At 29.2% G+C, this 19,241-nt stretch overlaps 1 protein-coding gene across 9 annotated transcripts in view; it reads left to right on the top strand.

Moving 5' to 3' along the window:
- The window catches only part of sls (sallimus), a 397,202-nt gene that overhangs the window by 182,695 nt on the left and 195,266 nt on the right, over nucleotides 1-19,241 (top strand). For all 9 annotated transcript variants that reach the window (XM_075372741.1, XM_075372740.1, XM_075372745.1 and 6 more), the window contains exons 74-75: nucleotides 730-859; nucleotides 9,458-18,796. In XM_075372741.1, the coding sequence (XP_075228856.1) occupies nucleotides 730-859; nucleotides 9,458-18,796 (9,469 nt within the window). The remainder of the gene's footprint in view (nucleotides 1-729; nucleotides 860-9,457; nucleotides 18,797-19,241) is intronic.

The following is a 19,241-nucleotide window of genomic DNA, read 5'->3' as shown; positions in this document are numbered from 1 at the left end:
TATTTGTCATATTATACTATAAGCTCCAAAAAAAGTAATAATTTAAGAACATTTTTCTGAGAGTTGTATATATTATTTTGTATCCATAAACTAATTATGAAAACGTGATCATGCAATAATTAATAACTGAAAAAATGGCCACAAAACCTGCTAATCACTAAATACAAATAATGAGTTACTCTAAATGGTTATTAAATCACTTACAAAAGTTTTATTTAAAATTTAATACTTAATGTTCATTTCTGAGAGAAAAGAATATTTATAATAAAATACATAAATATGTTAATAAATAAAATTACAAAAGAATATCTAATATTAATAATAATCTCAAGAAGTATTACTCAACAAATAAACAGTACTTATCAAAGATAATTATGCTTATCATAGATAGATTCTTTATTATTAGATAAAAAAAAGAATTTATCTTTACATTACTATGATTGCAGAACATAGAAAAAGGGTGTGGTTAAGCAGTATAGCCACAACACAGTAAGAAATAAAAAAATTCCTACATTTACATACTATGGTATGGGTATATAGATAACATTTTTATCATCTACTCGTATGTTTTTACTTTATGTTTATTTTTTAAAGTAACTAGGGAATATGAAAAAACTTTATTTTTAAATTTAGTTTTTAAGTTTAGAATTTTTATCTATGTATTAGTACAATTATTTATTAAAAATATTTAAGTGAAATTTTCTTTTTAAATGTTAATTTATTTTTCAGATGATACATGAGGGTAATAATGCAGTGCTTTTGATCGCATCAACTTATGAAGAGGACTCTGGAGTATTTACTTGTATAGCAACCAATTCTACTGGACAAGCAGAAACATCTGCAAACCTCATTGTTCAAAGTAAGGATTAATAAATAAATAAAATAAACAAACAAGTTATATACCACATGAATATCTACTACTATTACTGTTATACTGCCTTTGTTATACATAATATGAGTAATATATGTATTGTATGTATCCACTTAATTACTTTATTCTTCTGTTTTCAACAATTCATTAACGTGTTTCCATAAAGAAAAGCATATACAAATACTTGGAAATACGTACATCTTAATTTTTCTTTCTCTTTACAATGATGTTCATTACATCTCTTTTTTTTCTTTTGACAAAAGTTTGTTTTATTTATATACTTTTAATGTTTGGTGTCAAAAAATATTATAGAACCATTATCATTAATTTGTGCATTATTATTTTACAATTAATTATTTTGAACTATTTGTAGAATTATTAGTGTTATTAAGGTTTGAATAAATTAAAAATTTTCTTATAAATATGACTGTTATCTGATCCCTGCAGATAATAATTGTATTTAAAATTTTTTTATCGAAAATTTATTATTTTTTGACGCCTACATTATATTTGGTGCAATTTTTGAAAGACTTTTCACTGTTATAATAGAACAATTAACAATTTTTTTTCTTTACTTATTAGAACAATCTTATTTTTCTTTACTTTTTCTGTTTTTGTTTTTTTTTGTATTTATTTTTTTTTTTTGTGTTACATTAACATTTTAGTTTAAATAAGAGAAGAAAAAATAATATTTTTAGTATCATTACTATATATTATTAGCCTTATTCTACATATTGGTTCTATATAAATTTCACTTAAAAAAAAATTAATTTTGTTCTACATGATCTTATGTATACGTTAAATCAGCTGTATGTTACCAGTCTTTTTTATTCAAAAAAGAAAACGTTTTTGTTCTAGTCATAATTTAATTTTTAAAGATGCTTTAAAGCAATATTATCATTATACCTAATGAAAATTTAAAAAAAGCTGAGAGTGTATTTATTACTAAAATTAAAAAAAAAAGCTTATAGACTTGTTTTTAGCATTTATTTTTGTTTATTCTTCTGTTAATTTTTTTTAATAAAAAAAATGCTCACTTTTAAAAAAGTTATTTTATTTTTATTACTAATCATATTTTATTGATTAGAATATAATGGTATTTATTTATTTATTTTTTATTGAATTTAAAAGCTTTCATTAAAATATAATTATTTGCTATGAGCAATGAAACTGTTATATTATTACTATTATGCTGTTATTTATTATTATTATTATTAGCTATATTATGCTTTATATAAGATTTTTTTGTTCTAATTGACAGAAAATATATTCTACATTATGTAATAACTGCAAACTGTGTGGTATCAACTTATTTTGCTAATAACAATTATATTGTTGCATTGTTTGCAATAGCATTAGCAATTAATTATGTTTAATTTTTTTTTTATTAGTTATTAATTTTAAGTCCACTGTAATGTCGGAAAGTCTGTGTAATAAATATTATATTTGCATTATAATTTTTGATTGTATAAACTGAAATTTTCACCATTTTACCTTTTATCCTAGCCAAATAATAAATTACTCATTCTAATTATTATTTTAAATGAAACAAAAATAAAAAATATTGTATTTTTAAATTGAGCAATATTTATGTTAAAATTATAATTCTAGATATATAGTCTTCAGTCAGTTTGTAAAACATTATTCATTACAATTATTGTTCACGTTTACATTCACTACATTTTACCACATGGAAGCATATTGCCTCGTGAGAGTTATTTTGGTACACAGACCCCTCCATGATTGTGGTGTGTCGTAGACACTTGCGTGGCTATATTTGGAGCTCAGAGGAGATTCAGAAAATTAGTAATTTGTGCCTCATACCTACCTTGATGCCTGCCATCATTTCTTATACCACTGTTTTCCTCATTTTGGTATACCTTAGTTCTCTTTTTATAAATGTGTTACAGACCTCCTTTTTATTTTTTTTATGTAATATAACTTATTTAAAAACATATCATTATTTACTGTCATGTACTCTCTGGCAAATGTGCAGATTTTTTAATGAAAGTAACATTATTTAAATGCTCCGATGAGTTTTTACACGCTTGAATGCAAATTTTACTTATACATATACACAAATGTACGTGATCAATCACTCATTTTTACTCGTAATTACACTCATTAACATAAACATACTCAACTAGTTATGAATTTATTTTAAAATTCACTTTTTTAATTTTTTTATTAATATTACTTATTGCCTGTAAAAATAATAATATTTAATCAAGGTAGGATTTTCATTCTGTCTATGACTGGAAAAGCCATTACCAAATTATAAATTAAAATCAGTACAGTTAAGTTGAGATGGAAGAGGATTTATAAAATATATAACATGAGAAAAATATTTAAAAAATAATGAAATTCTTGTATAAATAAGTAATAAATAAAGAAAAATCAGTTGACATGCTTTGTCTAGCAGTACTGATGTTTAATACTGAACAGTAATTGATAAAAAACAATTTTTTTATTGTTAATAGAAGCTGTTTAATTTTTGACATCCAAAAATTAAAAATGAATCACATTAAATAAATAAATAACTAAAAAAAAAATCTGATCATGCTTATACTGCTCATATCTGATGAATCATCACTTGTTTTCAGTATTATGAGTCATATACAATATAGCATTCATGGAGTGTGTAAAGGTGCGTATGTCTATGTGTATATGTGTGTGGTTTAGTGTTTGTTATATGTGAATGCGTGCATGTGAGGGAGTAAAATCGTTAACGATTCCTGTTCTGGCACGGTCTATTTTTAAGGCATCATGCCAGAACATAAATTAGTTTAACTTTATACTTACCAAATGTTTCATTTCTTGTTTCATTGTAGTTTTTTCCTCTACTTTTGTTTTAACTTTTTTTTTTAAATATTACATGAATCAGAGAAAACACCTTTAAATTTTCAAAAACAAATTTAGTTTTTGAGAAAACATTTTAGAGAAGAAGCAAAAATATGTGTTTTCTCTATTAATTATTTGTAATTTTATAAATTAAAATAATATTGAAAATATCATGATAATTTATGAAATAATTTGTGAAAATGTAAAAATTTTCCATATTAATAATTGCTAACAATAAACTGGAGATCAATTTTTCTTAAAAACAAATCAAATTATAGCACATTATTTAATCACTGGGAATTTTTTATGTCTGAAAAAAGATGATAAAATAAATTTTTTTTAATAAAATTTTTTTAAATAAATTTTTTTTTAATAAAATTTTTTTATAAAATATCAATGAAACTATTTACATAAAATTAGTTTTTTATTTTTGTTTTATATACATAAATATTAAATAACATTCTTTATTATATAAATGCTTTTTGTAGAAGATCCTCTTCAAATAAATCATAAGACATATAACTAAGCATGTACATTAAGAATAGGATGTAGGATATCGGTTTTGTCTTTAAGGATTGAATTAACAATAAATGAAAAAAAAAACATTTGGAAATTATTATTTATTTATTTATCAGTACAATATATAAAATTATGCAAGTCAGAAAGTAAATTGTTACAGTATATACTTATATGACATAAAATCAGTTATTAAGGCCAATGCCAAATAAAGTTGTTTGATGTTGTTGATACTCTTTATTTACAACTATTACTTTATATGGAGTGAAATTGAAAATGGTTATCTCAACAAGGTAATCTTAAAAGAACGTGTTTAAATATGGATGTTATGTGAGATTATGAGTCAACCAATCCCTGTTTATACCTGTATATGTGTATGTGTAAATGTGTTGTGTTTGAAAGTGTCTGTGTGTTCATTCTAAATCTTGAATTTAGAATGAATAAAAAGATAAATGCATCTATTCATGGACTCTTACATTTTATGTAATTGTCCACGTAACAAGATTCATCACCTCAAAATAAGTAGGTCATATAAAACTACCACTACTGAAACTCATTTTACTGTATTTATGAGGATGTTGCCAATTTTTTTTTTTTTTTTACATTATTGCTCAACTGATTAAATATATGAGATAATTACAACCAGGTGAACGAGCCTAATATGACCCCTCATGATACACTCCTTCCCCTCTTTAAAATCCTATCTGTTTAATGTTATGTAACTCCCTCCATTACTTAAAAACCCCATAAAATTTTAATTTGATACCATTAGCACTTAAAACTATTTTCATCTCCCTTTTTATAAGCACATTGACACAAATTCTTATTCTATGTTTAACTTAACTGAAAATTTATGAATACAATTTTAATTTTTTTTATATAAATATATGTTTGCTGAACAGTTTGCAGTTGTTACATATGTATATATATATATATATATATATATATATATATTTATGTTATTTCTTCACAATTTCACTTTTAGTTAGTATGGAAAAAAGTAACTGCTGATCATATGTTGAAATTTAAATTTTACAAAAATATTCATTTATATATATTTTTTTCTATAATGTTTTTAATTGATAAAAATATCTCTTCTTATATGATTATTTTAAAAACAATTCATTAATTATTACATTATATATATATATATATATATATATATATATATATATATATATATATATATATATAATTATCAAAACTATACATAATTTTATTAATAATCTAAAATATGAATATTTAATTGCAGTACTCAATGACAAAAATAAATTATTCTTAAGACAATCTAATTTAATTAAATATTTTTTGCTATTTTAACTATTTTTTTAATAAATCACAATGAAAAAAAAATACTAAATAAATATTATTTTATTTAAAGTCAATTTATTTATTATTATTTTTCATTAAAGTAATATTTTTAAAGTTAATAATTCAGTTTCTATCATTTTTTTTCTAAATGTAACAAATTGTATATGTAAAACCAGAAATTTTTATCAATCTTAATATTTAAAATGATTAAAAAAATGTTATTTTATTTAGTATAAATAAAAATGAGTTTTTTAACTCATAATTTTAAAAACTTCTAACTAAACAAATAGTTGTAAAATTAAAAAATAATATTTTTTTATAATTATAAATTTGTATTTACTCTGTTTAATATAACAACATAAGATCAGCACTGATTTCATACTTACTTAATTAAAATCACTTATCACTTATTTTATGTTTTTAATAAACTACTTTGCTGTTTTTTACTGAAAATTCACTTTCACTACTGATATTTTCATCATTTGGTTTTTTATATGAAATGATATTCACTGATACTAAAAATAAATCTTCCAATCAAACAAATATTTAAGATATTATTTTAACGTTATCACTACCTGTTATACTGAAAGTAAACCAACCAATACTGGAGATTAAATGTGGTACTTTGAATCTTACTAGACTGCTTGTAATCCCCCTTCCACTAGTCATCACTATTTCTTGACTTTTACCTCCTGCTACTATGTTACTATGAGTGTATATATGAACTAAATCGTAGTGGGGGAGTAGTCTTTTACTCTGACCTCACTCTTTGTCTTTCTTTCTCATTTTATAACCATCTAGTCTTTTCATCTTCTCTCACTCTTGCACCCTTTTTAACTCCTACTATTTACCATTATTCTATTTCGTAACACCTCCTACTCTTTTATTTCATCTTGTTAGTCATGGAATGATTCTGTTGCCATGGCATCTAAAATATAATCTTCGTTTTCTTTTTTTAATTCATTCGTTTCAGTATTTATTCTTTCATATCCGCTGACTAACTCCTTTACTTATTTATGCTCTGTTACAAATAAATTAGTCATTTAATAAAGATGAAATTTATACTAAAGAAACTTAATGCTAATTCATTTATTGTATGTTAACAATATTCATATATATGTGTGCTTTTTTATGGTTAATTTGTAATGTCTCAGATTATTTAAAAATTCATTTTATATTATATCTAGTGAGAACTATTATATTTAGTTTTATTTAGCTTATTAGTAATGAAATCTATATATATGAATAATATTATTTTTTTAAGGCTACTTGTTTTATGTTAAGATGTTAAGTTTATTTATAGATTTTCATAGAAAATATTTGTTACCTTTTTTGGAAGGGGGGTTGTAGTTATAATAAATCATCATAATTAACATAATATTATCTGATTTTTTTTTAACGTTAGAATAATAAAGTATATATTAATTTTGGATAAGCTTTTGGAAAAGAAAATATTTTTACTTTAAATCATCATTGAAAATTTATAAATTTACATAATAGTATTTTTATCTAAATATATTTCCATTTATTTTTATATAATAATATTTTATTATTCCTCTTTTTATTATTATTGTGTTTTTTTTTTTTTTTAAACCGGTTCAGTGATCTTCAGAAACTTTTTCGTTGCTGAACAATGGTGCACTTTTGGCTTCAATGATTTGAAATCTTATTATAAAAATAGAAAGTGGGAACTTTCATTTCCATTTATTTTACAAGTACTATGTTCTGAAAAAAATTTAGAATTGTTGAACCAACAAATTGTAAGAAATTTAATTTTTTGTCTTTCCCAAAACCCCATTTATTATTATTATTATTATTATTATTATTATTATTATTATTATTATTATTATTATTATTATGCTTCTATTTCTCTATTTTCATATTAAAATTAAACTGATTTTTATATAAATTTTTTAAATTTACATTTGAATTAAATTGAATAAGTGTAATGCTAATTAAATTCTACTTTCTTAAAAAAAGAAAGATAAATCAAAAGAAGTTTAATATTTTATATATCTTTTGTGTTGGTTGTTATAATCTAAATTTACAGGAAATCTGAAACAGAATACAATTTACTCATGAAAAAAAAATATAACTATTTCCAAGATTAATGAGCATCCCACGCCAGTCATTAAGGAAACTGAGGAGTAGATTTCTGTTGCCTTCTTCACTAAACTGAATATACTGTTATACATCAGCACGCCAATCCTTCTGAAGCACAGGTGATAATCAGTACAAGTGACCACTTTACTCTGTTCACTGTTGGAACTGACTATATACTGAACTTCAAAGATTTCCCAAAGAAATCAATTCTGACTAAATGTGCCACTTATACTTAAGATTCAATTTTGGGAGCTGGATGTTTTATGCATATTTTTATCCATTTTAACTTAATCCATTTCTGAATATTCTTACATATTCAGAAAACAAACCACCAAATTCAATTAACATTATCTGAAAATTGATATAAGTATATGCTAGAAATTTATTACTCTGATTTGGTCCAAATTATAAATGCTGAAATTAGAATTAGAGGAGTTTCTATTTTTTTTAATAAACTATAGATGTCATAAACTGTTATAGTTATTAGCTGTTTATAATTGTAATGGGAAAGAATTGTTTGAGTTTAATAAGCTACGGGAACTGATTTATAAATGTAGTTTCAGTTACTGGCATATCACATTTGGCATAAAATTTATCTTTATTTTGTACAATTAAATTTGCTGGATTCTATTTTCTAAGACATTGCCAAGACAGTAAGGCAACAGTTTACTCTCTTACCCAGTACCTGAGGAGTTTCTTTCATGGCTGTTTAGAGTAGGGAGAAAAATTAGTTGTTCAAATTATTTTATAACACTGTTAATAAAATAACCATAGAATTTTATATTTTTAAGTTGTTATATATATATATATATATATATATCTTTAAAGGAATTATTCTTGAGAAAACTCATTAAAGAAACAATTGAAAATTACTACTAAGTTATAAGTAGACAACTAAAGTTTAAATTATGTAAAAAAATTTTCGTAATGTTTATGGAATTTTTTCAGCTAAGATTGTTCAGTTCTCTTTTATGGGTTTGTATATACTCCATAAAAACATATGAAATTGTTTCCTGAATTACTTTTTTTATTTTTATCCCTTACCATTTGCTGACTATTAAATCATTATTTTCTTAAATAAATATTTATATTCTATTTAAATATATTGTAAAATATTATCTGAAGGATTTCAAACTAATGGTTATTATGAAATAGTGTAATTTTATTGCATCATGTGTGATTTATAAATTACACACATAAGGAGAGAGAACAACTAATACTAAGTTGTATTGTAACTAATGATATTGTGGAAAAGAATGCATTCTCTTGCACCCCATTTCCATCTGTGCTTTTAGGTGTGTTAATTTTTACAATAATTTTTAATTCATTTTTTCATGTTAGTTCAGGTATTAATATCAAAATAATATAATTATAGGAAATCAAGATGGAATCTAACTGACTGTACGAGTATTATTTTTCCTTTAAATATATCATTGTCATCAACTTTTAAGATTTGTTTTTTACAGTCACATATAGTGTTAAGTATACTACTGGCATATTGTAACATTAACTATCTGATTTCAACTGTCATCTATAAAGATTGGTTCAACAATAAGTATATTACTGTATTGTATTTTAATTATGTAATGAAATGTATTAATCTTTTGGGTTTTATTCACTAAAAATTCATTACTATTTAGATTCATTTTATTACTTTTTGGACTCAGTTAAATAATGAAATATTTTTTCTTTGAATATTTGCTTTGAGCTGATACTATTTCAATGTTATTTTTAAAATTCAAGGATTTTGTTTACTGTATTTTCAGTTGAACTTTTCATTTTAGAAATTATCTAAAATCATTCATTTATTTACAGAACATCCAGCTGCAAGTCAAACTGTACCTAAAGTTTCAGATTCAGATAAGGGTAGCAAATCAAGTAGTTTAAAAAGCAAATCAAGTGATTCTAAAAGTGTGTCCTCCTCAGAGGAAACATCACTTGTAACAGAAGAAGGCTCAACAAGTGAAGAAGTAAGTGAAGGTGTTGAGGTATTCCTTCCTATAGGTGATGAGAGTTTACCATGGAGACATCCCAGATCACGCGTAGATGCACCATGGAGGAAAGGTCTCAGACAAAGAGGACGATCTTTGGATCACAGATATCGTCAGACTCCTGGGAAACGTGCCCCAAGACATAGATCACTTGATACTAAAAGTGAAGAAATTGATGAACAAAGAAAAGTAAAACCATGGACAGAAGAAAGTATTAAACTTAAGAAATCAGTTACCGAAAAGAAAGAATTTAAAAAGGAACAGTTGGAAACAGTTCAGCTTAAACCAGTTCGTAAGGATTCATTAATACCTGACAGACTGGAAACACAAGAAGATGACAAAATAAAAACTCGTAGAGAATCAATCCCATGGGCTAAAGAAGAAGTACACTTAAAAAAGGTCAAAATTGATGAAGAAGTCAAGAAATTAGAAACACCTGAAGAAATAGAACAGGATGTAGAAAATAGATTAAAGATGCGACGAGAATCAGTGCCTTGGGCAAAAGATGAAGTTCAGTTAAAAAAAGTAAAAGTAGATAAAAAAGAAATGAAGAAAGAAAAATTAGAAAAGGTTGAATTGAAACAAACTGATTCCAGAAAGAAATTAATTGATGAAAGAAGTAAAAAGGAAATAGAAACACAAGAAATAGAAGAAGATATTCAACAAATTGTTGAAAGTAAATTAAAGATGCGCAGAGAATCAGTACCATGGAGTAAAGAAGAGGTTCATTTAAAGAAAACAGCAGTTGATAAAAAAGAAATTATGAAAGAAAAACTTGAAAAAGTTGAATTAAAACCAACTGATATTAAAAAGAACATCAGTGATACCAGTTTGAGTGAAGAGCTAATTACAGAAAAAGATTATGACTCCAAACTACAGAAAGATAAGCCATGGACAGAAGAAGCTGTTAAACTACGGAAAACATCTATAGAGAAGAAACCATTACAGAAAGAAACATTGGATAAAGTGGAATTAAAACCAGTGAAACAAAAAAAGATGCCTCCAGAAACATTACTTTCAGATGATTTAATTATTGATAAAACAGAATATCAGGAAGGCATTGCTGAAAAGATTGATTCACTGAGCAGATTGATAACGGCAACTCAAGAAGATACAAGTCTATTAGATATAAAACAAACTATTTTGGAAAAGGAGGAAAAGATGATAAGAGAGAATATAATTGAAAAGTTGAAAAATGATAAGGATAACATAATGAAAAAATTAAATGAAATAGAATTAACATACAAACACCTAGGGACAAATCAAAAAACTATGGAAATACAACGTAACATACAAATTTTGCACAATGAGTATAGAAACATAGAGGATAAAATAAAAGAAGTTGAAGAAAAGGAAGAGGAAATAAGAGAAACAGAGGATCAAACTATTATTAAATTACAATTTAAAAAGAAAGAAAAAGTTAAAAAACAAAAAGATAAGATACATACTAAAGAGGAAGGTACTGAAGTCACTCATATAAGTGAAGAAAAACCAGCTGTTGAAACAGATCAAGTAGCTAAAAAACCAGACGAGGAGAAGCCTCAAGAAATTACCTCATTACCTTGGCAACGAGGGAAGAAAAAGAAAGATATTACGTCTTCGACTAAACAAAAGGATGCAATTACTGAAAGTATTTCTAAACCTGATGAAAAACCCACTCATGAAGAACGACAAGTCTCTGAAAAACCAGAGGAAGAAAAACCACAAGAAACTAGTTCAGTGCCATGGCAGCGAGGAAAGAAACAGAAAGAAATTAAGCCTACAACTAAACCTGATGAGGCAATTACTGAAAGTGCTCCAAAACCAAAAGAAAAACCAACTGAGGTCGACCAACTTGCTGAAAAACCAGAGGAAGAAAAACCTCAAGAAACTAGTTCATTGCCTTGGCAGCGAGGAAAGAAAAAGAAAGAAATTAAACCTACAACTAAACCTGATGAGGCAATTCCTAAACCTGAAGAAAAACCTTCTTCAGATGTTGATGAAGTACCTAAAAAACCAAAGGAAGAAAAACCTGAAGAAACTAGTTCATTGCCTTGGCAACGAGGAAAGAAAAAGAAAGAAATGAAGTCTGCTGATAAATCAGAGAAGGAAATTTCTGAAGGTATTCCTAAACCTGAAGAAAAACCTTCAGAGGTCGATCAACTGCCCGAGAAACCAGAGGAAGAAAAACCTCACGAAACTAGTTCATTGCCTTGGCAGCGAGGAAAGAAAAAGAAAGAAATTAAGCCTACAACTAAACCAGATGAGACAATTCCTGAAGGTATTCCTAAACCTGAAGAAAAACCTTCAGAGGTCGATCAACTGCCCGAGAAACCAGAGGAAGAAAAACCTCACGAAACTAGTTCATTGCCTTGGCAGCGAGGAAAGAAAAAGAAAGAAATTAAGCCTACAACTAAACCAGATGAGACAATTCCTGAAGGTATTCCTAAACCTGAAGAAAAACCTTCAGAGGTCGATCAACTGCCCGAGAAACCAGAGGAAGAAAAACCTCACGAAACTAGTTCATTGCCTTGGCAGCGAGGAAAGAAAAAGAAAGAAATTAAGCCTACAACTAAACCAGATGAGACAATTCCTGAAGGTATTCCTAAACCTGAAGAAAAACCTTCAGAGGTCGATCAACTGCCCGAGAAACCAGAGGAAGAAAAACCTCACGAAACTAGTTCATTGCCTTGGCAGCGAGGAAAGAAAAAGAAAGAAATTAAGCCTACAACTAAACCAGATGAGACAATTCCTGAAGGTATTCCTAAACCTGAAGAAAAACCTTCAGAGGTCGATCAACTGCCCGAGAAACCAGAGGAAGAAAAACCTCACGAAACTAGTTCATTGCCTTGGCAGCGAGGAAAGAAAAAGAAAGAAATTAAGCCAACAACTAAACCTGATGAGGCAATTACTGAAGGTATTCCTATACCTGAAGAAAAACATTCTTCAGAAGTCGATCAAGTGGCTGAAAAATTAGAGGAACAGAAACCTAAAGAGACTAGTTCATTGCCTTGGCAGCGAGGAAAGAAAAAGAAAGAAATTAAGCCAACAACTAAACCTGATGAGGCAATTACTGAAGGTATTCCTATACCTGAAGAAAAACCTTCATCAGAAGTCGATCAAGTGCCTGAAAAACTAGAGGAACAGAAACCTCAAGAGACTAGTTCATTGCCTTGGCAGCGAGGAAAGAAAAAGAAAGAAATTCAACCTACAACAAAACCTGAGGAGAAAATTCCTGAAGATACTCCTAAACCTCAAGAAAAACCTTCTTCAGATGTTGATGAAGTGCCTAAAAAACCAGAGGAAGAAAAACCTGAAGAAAGTAGTTCATTGCCTTGGCAGCGAGGAAAGAAAAAGAAAGAAATTACGGCTCCTACAAAACCGGAGGAGGAAATTCCTGAAGATATTCCTAAACCTGAAGAAAAAATCTCTTCAGAAGTCGATCAAGTACCTGAAAAACTAGAGGAACAGAAACCTCAAGAGACTAGTTCATTGCCTTGGCAGCGAGGAAAGAAAAAGAAAGAAATTCAACCTACAACAAAACCTGAGGAGAAAATTCCTGAAGACACTCCTAAACCTCAAGAAAAACCTTCTTCAGATGTTGATGAAGTGCCTAAAAAACCAGAGGAAGAAAAACCTGAAGAAACTAGTTCATTGCCTTGGCAGCGAGGAAAGAAAAAGAAAGAAATTAAGGCTCCTACAAAACCGGAGGAGGAAATTCCTGAAGGCATTCCTAAACCTGAAGATAAAATCTCTTCAGAAGTCGATCAAGTGCCTGAAAAACTAGAGGAACAGAAGCCTCAAGAGACTAGTTCATTGCCTTGGCAGCGAGGGAAGAAAAAGAAAGCAATTAAGCCTACAACTAAACCTGATGATGCAATTCCTGAAGGTATTCCTAAACCTGAAGAAAAACCTTCTTCAGATGTTGATGAAGTTCCTGAAAAACCAGAGGAAGAAAAACCTGATGAAACTAGTTCATTGCCTTGGCAACGAGGAAAGAAAAAGAAAGAAATAAAGCCTGCTGATAAATCTGAGCAGGAAATTCCTGAAGGAATTCCTAAACCTGAAGAAAAACCTTCTTCAGATGTTGAAGTGCCTGATGTTGATGTTCCTAAACCTGAAGAAAAACCAACTGAGGTTGATCAACTTGGTGAAAAACCAGAGGAAGAAAAACCTGAAGAAACTAGTTCATTGCCCTGGCAGCGAGGAAAGAAAAAGAAAGAAATTAAGGCTCCTACAAAACCGGAGGAGGAAATTCCTGAAGGTATTCCTAAACCTGAAGAAAAAATCTCTTCAGAAGTCGATCAATTGCCCGAGAAAACAAAGGAAGAAAAACCTGAAGAAACTAGTTCGTTGCCTTGGCAGCGAGAAAAGAAAAAGAAAGAAATAAAGCCTGATGATAAATCTGAGGAGGAAATTTCTGTAGGTATTCCTAAATCTGAAGAAAAACCTTCAGAAATCGATCAACTGCCTGAGAAACCAGAGGAAGAAAAACCTCAAGAAACTAGTTCATTGCCTAGGCAGCGAGGAAAGAAAAAGAAAGAAATTAAACCTACAACTAAACCTGATGAGGCCATTCCTGAAGGTATTCCTAAACCTGAAGAAAAACCTTCTTCAGATGTTGTTGAAGTTCCTGAAAAACCAGAGGAAGAAAAACCTGATGAAACTAGTTCATTGCCTTGGCAACGAGGAAAGAAAAAGAAAGCAATAAAGCCTACAATTAAACCTGAGGACGTAATTCCTGAAGGTATTCCTAAACCTAAAGAAAAACCTTCGGTAGTCGATCAACTGTCCGAGAAACCAGAGGAAGAAAAACCTGAAGAAACTAGTTCATTACCTTTGCAACAAGGAAATAAAAAGAAAGAAATGAAGCCTGCAACTAAATCTGTGCAGGAAATTCCTGAAAGAATTCTTAAACCTGAAGAAAAACCAACTGAGGTTGATCAACTTTCTGAAAAACCAGAGGAAGAAAAACCTGAAAAAACTAGTTCATTGCCTTGGCAGCGAGGAAAGAAAAAGAAAGAAATTAAACCTACAACTAAACCTGATGAGGCAATTCCTAAACCTGAAGAAAAACCTTCTTCAGATGTTGATGAAGTACCTAAAAAACCAGAGGAAGAAAAACCTGAAGAAACTAGTTCATTGCCTTGGCAGCGAGGAAAGAAAAAGAAAGAAATTAAGCCAACAACTAAACCTGTTGAGACAATTCCTGAATGTATTCCTAAACCTGAAGAAAAACCTTCTTCAGATGTTGATGAAGTTTCTAAAAAACCAGAGGAAGAAAACCCTGAAGAAACTAGTTCATTGCCTTGGCAACGAGGAAAGAAAAAGAAAGAAATTAAGGCTCCTACAAAACCAGTAGAGGAAATTCCTGAAGGTATTCTTAAACCTGAAGAAAAAATCTCTTCAGAAGTCGATCAAGTGCCTGAAAAACCAGAGCTAGAAAAACCTCAAGAAATTATTTCATTGCCTTGGCAGCGAGGAAAGAAATTGAAAGATATGAAACCTCTTATCAACCTCAATGAGAGAATTACTGAAGGTATTCCTAAACCTGATAGTGTGATTTTGAAAACAGAAGAATCTCCAGTTTCAGTTGATGAAAGCAAACCCCAGTTGATGGATGATGATGAAACAATCATTAAAATTAAGGTAATGAAAACAGATAAAGATAAATCTATTAAACCAGAAGCATTATCTACAATGTTTGATGAAAATTTAGTTAAAGATATAGATGGCAAACCTTTAATAAGAGATGACAATGATGTTACTGTCCAGAGGGTTGATGATTACAGTCTGGCAATAGATAAACAGAGTTCAATGCGGGATGATCATTTTCATGAATTGCCAGATGATAAAACATTAGGAGAGAAACATGTTAAGTTTGCTGAAGGTGTGGAGGAAGTTCTTGAAGAAATTGATAAAACTAAAGATGTTGAAATAGAAGTTATTCAAAAACTAGATGTTCCAAAAACTATCAAAGGAATAATGAAACCAACAAAACCTGTACCAGAATCTGAAATAGAAATGCCAGAACAAACGCCTCTCAACATTGTCAAGGGAGTTAAACCAATAGATGAAGGAGAAATTTCTGATGCTTTGAGACAAAAGCTTTCAGAAAAACCACAATTACCGTGGAGAAGAGGAAAAAAAACATCTGATGAGCAGTTAGAAGAACATTATAAAGAAAAAGAAGAAGGTAAACCAGAGCTTTCTGAGACCATCAAAGAAAAGACTGATGAACCACAACCAGTAGAAGTTGAAAAAGATAAACTAAAAATCGGCAAAGGAAAAATTCCAAAACATGAGGATCAAACAGAAACAGTTAAATTAAAACCTATTCCTAAAAAGAAAGAAGATGAAAAAGATAAGTTAAAAGAAAAACCTAAGAAAATGAAACCAGACGGTACTATTCCTAGCCAGCAGGAAGATGATACACCTTATGAGCTAAAACCTTTAGAAGACATAGAAACTGGTAAGGGTCCCGAAGATGAAGTGTTAGAACGACCAAAAGAAGATATTCCAGTAGAAGAAGATCATGAAATTCCAAAGAAAACTAAAAAACCAAAGAAACCTACTGCTGAAAAACCAGATGAGGAAAGGAAGCTTATTCTTGGGAAACCCAAAGATCAGCCTGAGGAAGAAGATAAAGATATATCACTTAGAAAGAAACAAGGAGAACCAGTTCCTGAACAACCTGAAACAATTACACTGAAACCTTGGACCAAAGATAAACCAAATGATGAGAAGAAAAGTGAACAACCTTCCATTGGAAAACCTTCACCATTCCCAACCACAGAATTAGAAGAAGATGTTTCTCCTGAAACTTTCAAAGACTCTCCAGAGAAAAAGAAAACAAAGAAGAAGGTGAAGAAGCCAAAGTCTGTTCTTCAACCTGAGGGCAGTGAGGAAATTAGTGATTTGGTTCCAGAAAGCCATGATGAGGAAATTAGTGAAGTGGTTCCTGAAAGTGCTGATAAACCAGTTGTGAAGGATGATATTGTTGAGGATACTCCTGATATAACACCAATAAAAACCACTGATGTTTATGATATACCTAAAGATACAGAAGAATTACATCCTTTGAAAAAGAAAACAAAAAAGAAGAAGCCGTCTGATAAAAAGGAGACTGCTGAAGATGTTACCCCAGATACAGAAGTTAAACCTACTTCTCCTAATAAAGAAAAACTTGCTCCATTTTTACAAAAAATAGAAAGGAAGGAAATAAAACCAACAAAAATGAATGTAATACCAGTTTCTGATTTGCCATTATTTGCTTCTATTAAACTGAAGAAGGCACCAAAAATACCAAAGAAAGAAATTGAATCAGTTACAGTGCCAAAAGTTATGCTTAAGAGTAGAATTACTAGGATAGATTTTCCACCTAAACAGCAAACTCCCATTATTACTGAAATTGAGACTTACATGGATAATGGAATCCTTTCACGGAATTATGAAGAAGCGGAAAAGGTTAAGAAAAGGAAACCAAAACGAATAAGATTACCTGGTAAAGTTGTTACAGAATTAGAAAAATATGAGCCGTTTGAAGATATTCCCAAGGAAAAAGAAGAACACAAACCAGAAGATTCTAAGTCTCCTAAAGAAAAGACTGACAAACCTCAACCTGAAGAAGATGAAAAAGATAAACTAAAAATCGGCAAAGGAAAAATTCCAAAAGATGAGGATCAAACAGAAACAGTTAAATTAAAACCTATTCCTAAAAAGAAAGAAGACGAAAAAGATAAGTTAAAAGAAAAACCTAAGAAAATGAAACCAGACGGTACTATTCCTAGTCAGCAGGAAGATGATACACCTTATGAGCTAAAACCTTTAGAAGACATAGAAACTGGTAAGGGTCCCGAAGATGAACTGTTTGAAAGACCAAAAGAAGATATTCCAGTAGAAGAAGATCATGAAATTCCAAAGAAAACTAAAAAACCAAAGAAACCTACTGCTGAAAAACCAGATGAGGAAAGGAAGCTTATTCTTGGGAAACCCAAAGATCAGCCTGAGGAAGAAGAAAAAGATATAAAACTTAGAAAGAAACAAGGAGAACCAGTTCCTGAACAACCTGAAACAATTACTCTGAAACCTTGGACCAAAGATAAACCAGATGTTGAAAAGGAGAATGACCAGCCTTCTGTTGGTAAACCAAAACCTTTTCCATCAACTGAATTTGAAGAAATAATTTCTCCTGAAAAATTTGATGATGTTCCTGATAAAACAAAAAAGAAGAAGAAGTTAAAGAAACCAAAAGTTAAAGAAGATGATGCTAAACCAGAAGAAGAGTCTGAAACTCCTGATGTGGTTAAACCTGTAGAAAGTACTGAGATATCTGATATTTCCCCTGGTGATTTCGTCTCGCAACCTACTGCACCTTTAGAGGAATTGCCTTTTACACCTTTGGAGGATGTTGTAAAACATAGTCCTGATGTTCAAGAAGAAGCACCGTTACCATGGAGGAAGAAAAAAATTGTAAGACTCTCTACTTCTCGATTAGTGCCTGAGGAAGATTCAGAAGATATTGTTAAAGATGAACTTGTAGTTAGTCATGTTGAAGAAAGTGTTCGTGACATTGAAGATGATTCAACAGTAACATCTTCTACAGAAGTTACCTTAAAGAAGAAAAAACAGAAGAAAGCTAAAAAGGACATAATTAAAGTGATAGAAGATGTTGAAACAGAAGATGTTTTGAAACAAAAAATGGAAATTGCTATTCAGTCAAAGCGTGTAGAACCTGATCGTCATGGTGTATTATTTGAAGATTATGACAAGCCACTTGGAGATTTAGAGATTATATCTCAGAAGCGTACTTCTGATGTAAAATCTGATGAAGTTATTGAAGAACAAGAAAATGTTATTAAACAGACTGTTGTTCAGAAGTCAGTAACTGAAATAACAAATACCATACCACCACGTTTTATAGAGCGTATTCAACCTACAATTGTCGAACAAGGTAAACCTGTACTCTTCACTTGTAAAGTGGAAGGAATACCTTTTCCTCACCTAAACTGGTACAGAAATGGTCAAGAAATACACCCTGATGAAAGAGTTATTATGATGATAACAGATACAGTTGCTACCCTTGAAATATCTGAATCACGTCCAGAAGATGTTGGAATGTATTCAGTAACTGCATCTAACCCCGCCGGTAGAGCTACTTGTACTGCAAACCTAATTGTTATAGGTACATTTCAGACCCTTCATATTGCATTTGTCAGATTTTTTATTCAGTTTATAGTTTTGTTTTTTGTTTTACTCTGCTAAGCTTATTACGTATACTTTTTGTAGGAATTTGCTTCATGCTTATGAAAATTCCCATTTTTTTTATTTTCCTTCCACTTTTGTTTTCTTTTTATGTTATTTGATTTGAATACATTAGCATGTATTTTCCTCTCTTATTTGTTATTAATATTGTCCTTAATTTAAAAAAATTTTCTCAGCCAATTTTTTTTTTTATATTACTCTACATCTGTATATTATGAATGTGTTCATCATGATTTTTTTTAAACTAGTGATTTTATGTATGAAATTTTTGCCTGCATGAATTTTGTTTAAAAATACTAAAAAAAATTTTAATTTGTTTGTTTACATATATTTTCTGAGAATTTTTTTATTATCTAGATAATAAT

This window comes from Lycorma delicatula, chromosome 8 (assembly GCF_047948215.1).
Source record: "Lycorma delicatula isolate Av1 chromosome 8, ASM4794821v1, whole genome shotgun sequence".
Classification (NCBI taxonomy): domain Eukaryota; kingdom Metazoa; phylum Arthropoda; class Insecta; order Hemiptera; family Fulgoridae; genus Lycorma; species Lycorma delicatula.
Note: the sequence above shows the minus strand (reverse complement) of the source record. Positions and strands in the feature narration are given on the sequence as shown.